Below are 9507 nucleotides of genomic sequence, written 5' to 3'. Positions count from 1 at the left end.
GGGTGACATTGGCTAATAGAATTATATAGGTCTCAGGGGTACAATTCTACAATACATCATCTGCATATTGTATGTTCACCTCCCCAAGGCAGGTCTCCTTCCATCACCATTTATCCCCCTTTACCCCTTCCTACTCCCCTCCACCCCCCTTTCCTTCAGGTAATCAGCATACTATTGTCTGTCTGAGAGTTCCTTTGGGGATTTTTGGTTAATCCCTTCACCTTTTCACCAGGCCCCCTTCCCCCTCCTTTCTGAACATCCAGGTTTTTTTCTTCATACCATCTTTACCTAGTACATTTTCCTTGTAGTTATTAACACCATCAGAGAATGTACTTATCATATAAACAGGAATTTTCCCATTATAAATTACCATTTCAATTTTATACATCACCCTCACAAGGTTGCTATTGTGTGAGAAATGGCATAAGACTCAGAAATATGATCAATAAGGATCTAGCTTAGAAGGTAAGGGCTATCCTTGGACCCTGGTGAATTCATCAAGGAAATACCTCTTTCAACCCTACTCTCAGAGGTGATGTCTTTGTAGATAGATAATGCCTTAGCATCATTTTTAGCCAACATTTTGAAACTTCTACATTGTGTGTCTAAAGTCCCAAATAATTTTCTAATAAATTAACGTTCTAGAATTGCTATATCAGATATCACCAATATGATGACTGATGCATATCTATGCATTCATTTCATTAGACAACTGGACTAAGTAAGAGTTGGGACCTGTGCATAGGACAGAAGAGGATCTTGCTCTCATATTCTGACAGTCTGGTAGGTAAGACAGACCTTAAATAATCAGTACCTGGGACTCTAATCCGTGTAAGATATAGGGAAACATTTAGCTTGTGGACCAAATTGAGCCTAAAAATCAAGGGAAACTTGCCTGAGGAAGTGATGTTTAAGCAGGGATCTAAAGTATGGACTGGAAATAAGTGTGTATGTGTATGAGTACTGATAGGGAAGTGGGGGGGGGGGGGAGTAAGGGTAGGTAGCATTTTTATGGAGTGGGAAGAGCATGGCACTTCATTGGAGGCAAAGTTAATTGTTACTGAAAATGAAATAGAGCTGGAGATGGCAAGAGATAATATGAAGAGCAAAACTGAAATCAAATCAAGTGACAGTTATTTTAAATAGACGAGTTGGGGGAGGGGGATTTTGTGCTCTGTCCTACTCAGACTTAGACCCGTTCCCAGTGATTTCACTCCAGAGGTGCTATATTCATTAATACAAAATTATTTTTATCTACAAGAACAAGGTTTCCTTTGATAAATATTCCTGGACACAGTCTCCCTGGTTTATTTTACTTTTCTAAATGACAGAATAAATAAAAACACTTGTAACTTTATACATTTTATATGTATATGTAAAATATGTATGTAAACATTACATCTTATGTGTATAATATTACATATAAAATACATTATATATTAACAGCTTGAAAATAATTTTAAATAGCTATATTTTAAAATTCCGCCTCAATGTCAGACAGGATGAGATTTATTGGTTGGGGTGACTACTTTGCAAGTTATGCAAAGGTTTAGTCACTTCGTTTTACACCTGAAACTAATATAATATTGTATGTCAGCCATTACTGAATTTTTTTAGAAAAAATTAAAAGAATCAAAATACCATCTCAAAAGAATAATCTCAAGTGGTTCCTTTTCACTCCAGTGCTTTCATATATGCCCCCTTTTTAAAAGCATTTCATTTTTGTTCCTACAGCGGGGTGTTAGGACAATAAAAGTAAGAGATCTTTTATAAGGCACACAATTGTAACATTAAGCAAAGGGCTCTTAGAAAGGATATAATAAATTCATTCCATAACTCTTACATTTTTCAGGAAGTGACAGAAAACTATGGGACACAGTCATGCTCATCCTCTGTGTATTATCTATGGCTGCGCCTACTACAATGGCAGAGCTGAATAGTTGCCACAGAGATCATAGGGCCTGAGAAGCTTAAATCTGGCTCTTTACAGAAGACATTCGCCACTCTTGGTCTAGAATAGCGCGTGCACATAACAGGGTTCCACCTATACTTACAGGGTGAATACAGAGCTGATCAAATAACACTGGCTCACAGAAGCATTCAGCATTTGCTCTGTGCCATGAACTGTGCTAAACACTTCATATGCATTATTTAATTTGAATTTCATAACAGTGTTCCATAAGAAAATAGGCATGCCTTGCTCTCTTACCTTTTTCAAGTTTTTAGTCAACTGCCACTACCCCGAACACCCTGTTCAAAATTGCAAACTCCTGCTTTCTACCCGCCCCTTGCATTATCCTATAGCACTTTACCTTATAACAGATGTCATACAGACTTATTTCGTATGCTTATGAGAAAGTGTACTCTATGAGTGTGCTCATGTGTTACTTACAGATGTGTTTCCACCCATGAGCAGCTTAGACCTGGGCTAGCATAGAGTGAGTGCCCAATAAACAAAGGGACATCCCCACAGGGTAAGATAGGGCTATGACCCATATCTTACATCAGAGCTCATTCTCTTACTCTCTTGTGGAATTTGTCAAGGAAGACGGGGTTAAATGTAGTCATTCCATTATTGAAGAAAGTTCTAGGCTAATTTTTTAGGTCATTTTCTGACAATGGCTCTAATGTTTTACCTCATCGTTATTATTTCAAAGCAGATACCTGCTGAAGACTTACCCAGATCACTGCTACCTGGAAGTGGTTGATATATCCTGGTGCAAATCTTTGAGGAGGAACCACAGGACAACATGGAGCAGCAACTGAATACAAGGGCAAAGACACGTGGACGGAAAGGCCGGGGCAGAAGGGCCCTCGGTGGGAATAAGCCAAATCCAGCCACACCAGAGCCAGCCCAGCAGGAGCCCCTCACCGTGATGAGGGCCTTGTGGGATGAAGTTGGGGGCCACGAGATCAGCTATGAGGTTGGTGAAGAGGACCCCTTCTCTGACTGTTACATAGAGTGCATCATACGAGGTGAGTTTTCCGAACCCACCCGGGAAGAGGACATATTTCTTAAGTCCTTCAGCTGCCTGGGAGGAGGACGAGAGCAAGAGTTTTCTCAACAGGTTTTTGTTGATGCAAACTCACTTTCTGAATGTTCCTTGCAATACATGGAAAAGGAGGCAAAACAAGAATTTCCTCCACAGAATGTGGGAGAGAAATCACTTGTTGAGCATTCTGAGCACATGACAGGCAAGAAGCCTCCTCCTGGAGAAACACCCAACGCTAGCCTGCTAGATCCCACCCGGCCTGCAGAATTTGCTAGAAATAAGCCAAGAAAAAATGGGGAATATGATGCTCCAGAAAAATTTGTTTGCCCTCAGAGTGAATGCGCAAAAGAGCTGAAGACGAGACGTTCCCTGAAAAAGCATCTCCAACTCGTTCATGGCCCCCGCAACCACGTGTGTGCGGAGTGTGGGAAAGCGTTTCCTGAGAACTCCAAACTAAAAAGACATTTTATGGCTCATACTGGAGAGAGGCCTTTTCTGTGCACCTTTAAAGGGTGCGGAAAACGCTTTTCCCTGGACTTCAACTTGCGTACACATGTGCGCATCCACACCGGGGAGCGGGCTTTTGTGTGTTCCTTTGAAGGCTGTCATAGGAGCTTTGTCCAGTCAGGTAACCTGAAAGCTCACATCTTAACTCATGCAAATAAAAAATAATCAATAAGAAGAAGATGGGGAAAAAATCTTTAAAGATGTGAAGAAGGGAAGCATTTGAACAAAAGAGTGATTGAGGACAAATATGCCTCATTGATTATTTTCAGGAAAGAATATTTGGATCAATGTTGCAACCCTATGAGGCATATTTTTAAATGTTACTAAGATGCTCCTATTCATTGTGAAATCATTCTAAGAACATTGTGTACAGAATGTGCTTCCAACAGGAAGGTCAGTAATAAATTTACTTCAAAAGAGTAATTCTTAATGTTATGAGTTAGATTGTTGAATAAGGGGCTTATTTTCACACTAGAGGCCCAGTGCACAAAATTCGTGGGGGGTGGGGGGTGGGGGGTCCCTCAGCCTGGCCTGTACCCTCTCCAATCTGGGACCCCTCTCACTGGTTGATTCTTGCCCTGAGCAGGGATCAAACCTGCAACCTTGGTGTATCAGGGTGATGCTCTAACTAATTGAGCTACCTGACCAGGAAGAGAAAGTTGTTTTTAATAGATGGATCAGAATATGGGGTACTTATATGCTTTGGAATGAAAATTTAGAGAAAGTGGTTAACTAATCTCATTAAAGGGGAAAATTGATCATTCAGGAATAGCTGGTAAAAATAAAACTATAGCTGTAATATAAAGATTAACTTGTTTTTGTGCTTACAAACTGAATCCCTTATTGGAATCACCTTATAATGAACAGAAAATATGCAGCCATTTAAACTTGGAATGCATTTTTCCCCAGGGTCAATATTATAGATAATCATATAGTTAGAATACCCATATGTCTTTGATTTTCAGATTTAAGACATCATTGGAGATAATGGTGATATATACCATGAATGTAACAGCTTTCAGGGAGGGTGGGGGGGGAACCAGTACACCAAACAAACTTTAAGGTTAATCTTGATTTTAGAAATGCCACAATATAAACACATGTATGGCTTTCTATAGGAATATGGGTCCTGAATCTCAAACTGAAAGGAACGTTGGATAAATAATCTATTCATACATTTGGAATTTCCTCTGAATGAAACACCCAAGTATAGAATTTAGGATGGGAATTTGACCGAGATGGTGGAGCATATATATTTGTCTGGTTTTTGCTTTGACAGCAGTATTTGCTTTACTCTATAGATTTTTACTTCAGAGTTGAATTAGGACATAGCACCTCTGAAGACCAGGCAAAGGGAAGGATTAGATAGAGAGCAGCTGGGACTAGATAAAATCAATGGCAGGGTTTAGGCTGCAAAGTTCAGACCTGGGACTCGGGGCATCAAGAAGGATCAAGGTTGGCTTCCTCTGTGTGAAGGCTGGTCTATTTCTATAGAGCACTTTTTCTGGAACTGGAGGGGACAAAAGCGAAGTATTTACAACCCTGAAGCTTAAATGCATAAGGAACATCAATCTGAGAAAGAGCTTGTGTTTGGATTTCAAGGCTTAGTCAAACTCTGAATTAGGGATAGGTTGCTACTTGGCTAGCCTCCTGGATGTTCTTTTGTTTGTTTTTCTTTTCCAAAGAGGAACCCTAAAACTGTTCAGAATGTAAGTTTAATGGGGGTGGGGGGTGGAGGGCGGGGAAAGAAGATGAGAATATGTCAGCTGAAGTCTTAATGTTTTGCAAAAGAAATGTACATATACTTTCTACATTTGTATTTTAAGTAAGAAGAATGAGCACAAAATGTGTGAGCACATATCCAGAGAAAACTGAAAAAGGAAATCATTCCTTCTAGATGTCTACATGTGTCAGATACTGGCATTTTACAAATCCCAATGAACGAACAAGTATTTTTGTTTTCATGCTGGTATTTGAATTCATGGCAAATATCCTCCCTCCTTCCCCCCCCCCTCCCCCGCTTTTTTTATGCCCCAAACATTAATTGTCAGAAGGTAACAGATTGGTAGTTACAGAATAGTCATGGGGATGTAAGGTACAACATAGGGAATATAGTCAATAATATTGTGATAACCATGAATGGGACCAGGTGGGTACTGAAAATATCAGGGAGAAGAATTTTTAAAGTATATAATTGTCGAATCACTATGCTATACACCTGAAACCAATACAAACTAATACTGAAAGTAAACTGAAAAAAAAATATTTAAAACAAACAGGACAATAACAATAGAGAAATGCTCATTGCTTTCTCAGTACCACAAACACATAGGGCATAGATGGCAATTAATACAGTATGGTATAAATAGGGAAAATAGCTTAATATAATTTTTAAAACATAGTTATCAAAATTATAATTTAAAAATAGCTAATAAAAGAAGCATTGTTTTTTATTTTTACATAAAATCTGGTTACTGAAAAATAAAGGTGGATAAATTGACTAAAGTAATACATGCTCGCTAAACAAAAAAACAGAACTATTACCCATGCATATGTCAATTCTTACTCAAAAGCAATCACCTCTCTTAAAAAGATTTTTAAAAATAGTTACATTGTTTATTTTTATTAGTGAAAATTATCTTAAATCTCATTACCCTTTTGGTCATTTCTACCTTTCTGAGATAGAAGGCTGAGGGTCTGCTCACATCCTAACATTTTAGATAATGGAGAACTATCCTGCATTGATTAAGTATATGAACCAAGACTGATAAGATAGTAAAAAATGTATCAACCCACTTACATTCTTACTTTACACTAGTTTCTTTTATTCTGTGTGATATGTGCACGGGTCTCCCAAGGAGTTATACTTGATTTTTGCATTTCGCTGTATAATATACAATGGTATAGCATATTGATAGACATAGGATTTCTATCCCCAAAGAATTCCATCCAAAGCATGTTTATCATATATTACTTTCCTACCGAATATGCATGCATAGAAATTTGTATGTGCTTATGTTTTAATTACCTAATGCACTAACTCTGACTGAATAAATTGCATGATTACATCCTACATTGGACACAGAACAGTGCAAGTTACATTAAAAAGCCATTATATTTGCAACTCTGAGCAAGAGACTATAATTAAAAGGCAATTGGCTGAAATTAGCTTTGAGAGTACAAGAGTTTAAGTAGGATTTGGTAAATGAACATTAACGATTAACATGTGGTTTTTATTAGGTCTTCTGCTTCTTCTCTCTGACCTCAGGGTTGAATTTCTTAGATGTCAGTGGACCAGACATATGAAAACACCTGTACAAAGCCATGCTTCACCATGTGGCTAAAGTTATATCCACATACCAGGCCAACATAACTTTTGTGACTTTAGTAAATCAAAGGTATTAGGTAGGCTGAATGATACCCTGGGCATTAATAAAGTTTTTAATACTCTTAAGATCTCCGATGTGCGTCATAAAAAGCATAGTACATGCTTCCTGTAACTCAAAATGTTGGTGATAAAATGCACATGTACAAATCAAAGAAGTAATAAAACTAGAGAACTTTGATGATCAACCATTAAATATACAAAACATTGTTAAAGTTATACACAATATGAGTAATAGTGCCTCATCTTTAAGGCAACCAATACATTGTTGTCAATTGCTAAGGACTTGGCGTAGTACTAATATTTGTGTGGGGATGGATAGGTGAAATCTTGCTTTTTACCAGGTACATTTGCCTAATAGATGTTACACTTATAGCAGATTAATGATGGCTGCAGCCCTAGCTGGTCTGGCTCAGTGGGTATAGAATTGGCCTGCGGACTGAAGGGTCCTGAGTTTGATTCCAGTCAAGGACACATGCCTAGGTTGCAGGCTCAATCCCCAGTAGGGCGTGTGCGAGAGGCAACTGATCAATGATTCTCTCATGGTTGATGTTTCTATTTCTCTATCCCTCTTCCTTCCTCTCTGAAATCAATAAAAATATAAACAAAAATAAGAGTCATCACAGTGAGGTAGTGAGTTCATCTTTCTAGACCAGATGAGACTGGTCTACCTGTGGGCTAAGGAAACTGCAGCTGCCTTTAATGAAACTAAAACAGTCTCTGTAAAGACTGGTGCAGGAAGCATCTCCACCTGGGAGGAACAAACTGGTTCTGTCATCCTGAGCAGGTCACCTCCCTGGGAGGAATGCCATTAATTACTGCTGCTGCCACCACTGTCCTTAGAGGGTCATGCTCCACTTTAACATTGACCCGCACACGAGCACATAGCTCTTCCTTTATTGCTTAGCAGTAAAAATGAGATGAGGCTGGAACATTTACAGATCCCATTAAAGCCAAGAGGATAACACTACGGCTTGTTTTCTCAGGTCACAGGTTTCAGAGATCACTTTCAGGATCCAGAGTGAAGAGAAAAAGCTCCCGGGATTTCTTTCATTTTCACCAAAAACCTGGTTTAGATTTCTGGCTGAGAACCCACTTATTTCCTGAAACTTAGTCTTTAGGTACGGATGGACACAAGAGAGAGAACCTTCTAGAGAAGGGCGGGGGACAAATTCTGAAGGCTTTGCAAACCTTTTAAAGTGTTAGAATGTTGCCTTGTAGCCAATCATGGAAGCATTGAGGGGATTAAGGGAGTGACATGATTAGATTCACTTTTTTAGAAAAATCATTTGGGAATCAGAATAAGGGATGGATTGGGGAGTAGGAAAACAGCAGCTGTTGATGATCTGCCTTATTAAAATAAAGTCTTTCCACTTCTGGGAATATATCTAAAGAAACCCAAAACACTGATTCAAAAGAATATAAGCACTCCTATGATCATTGCAGCATTATTTACAATAGCCAGGATTTGGAAGTAGCCCAAGTGCCCATCAGTAGATGAATGGATAAAAAAGCTGTGGTGCATTTATATAGTGGAATACCATGCAGCTGTAAAAAAAAAGAAAAAGAAAGGATCTTTTACCTTTGAGACAGCATGGAGGGACCTGGAGAGTACTATGCTAAGCAAAATAAGCCAGTCAGAGAAAGACAAGTATCACATTCACTTATTTGTGGAATCTAATGAGCAAAATAAGCTAACAAACAAAATAGAAACAGACTCATAGGTACAACAGACTGACAGCTGTTAGAGGGGAGGGTAGTTTGGGGGTGAAAAAGGTGAACGGATTAAGCAAAAAATAAAAACACTCATAGACACAACAGTATGGTGATTACCAGAGGGAAAGCGGGGAGGGGGTGTAGAAGAGGCTAAAGGGATAAATGGTGATGGAAGAAAACTTGACTTTGCGTGTTGAACACATAATACAATATATGGATGATGTACTATAGAATTGTACACCTGAAATATATAATTTTATTAACCAATGCAGTTCCAATAAGTTCAACAAAAGAATTTAAATAAACAAACAAATACATAAATAAATAAAGTCTTATTGGAGTTTATATTTCCAGTACAGGCACAGAACATAATAAATGATTATTGGGTGTTTGAATAAATGCTTGATTAGTCATAGCAATAGTAAAAGTAAAATAGTGACCAATGCACCAAACTTAATATCACTGACACAAAAGAATCAAAAGACAAATAATCCAATACAAAAAAAAATGAGCATAGGGAGGATCAGCCCTAGACAGGCAGCGAATGACTGTAGGAGGAACTGCAAGAGGAGAAACTGGAGAGGTGGCTGGGGGCCTGGTGCTAAAGGGACATTTATACTGTGCTTAGTAGGAGCTTTAATTTCTCATCTATAGAACCTAGTCATCGATGGTGTAGTTAGAGTTTGTTTTGTAGTTGTTTATTATTTTTGTTGCAAGAACAGTTCATTTTCAAGAAATGTGGCAAATTATAAAGCGTAAATAAAAGATAAACACACTAGCCTTAGCTGGTTTGGCTCAGGGGATAGAGCGACGGCCTGCGGACAGAAGGGTCCCGGGTTTGATTCTGGCCAAGGGCACATGCCTGGGTTGCAAGCTCGATCCCCAGTAGGGGGTGTGCAGGAGGAA

At 38.7% G+C, this 9507-nt stretch overlaps 1 protein-coding gene across 1 annotated transcript; it reads left to right on the top strand.

Annotated features, from left to right (window-relative positions):
* The first annotated feature begins 2750 nt into the window (after positions 1 to 2750).
* Positions 2751 to 3665, top strand: ZFP42 (ZFP42 zinc finger protein). Its single transcript, XM_023757126.1, has one exon. It carries the CDS (start codon positions 2751 to 2753, stop codon positions 3663 to 3665), a length of 915 nt encoding a protein of 304 aa, XP_023612894.1.
* Positions 3666 to 9507: the final 5842 nt, after the last annotated feature.

This window comes from Myotis lucifugus, unplaced genomic scaffold (assembly GCF_000147115.1).
Source record: "Myotis lucifugus unplaced genomic scaffold, Myoluc2.0 scaffold_102, whole genome shotgun sequence".
Taxonomy (NCBI): Eukaryota; Metazoa; Chordata; class Mammalia; order Chiroptera; family Vespertilionidae; genus Myotis; species Myotis lucifugus.
Note: the sequence above shows the minus strand (reverse complement) of the source record. Positions and strands in the feature narration are given on the sequence as shown.

What these genes read in the sequence shown, in the direction of transcription:
- ZFP42 (XM_023757126.1), top strand. Translation starts at nt 2,751, where the DNA reads ATGGAGCAGCAACTGAATACAAGGGCAAAGACACGTGGACGGAAAGGC.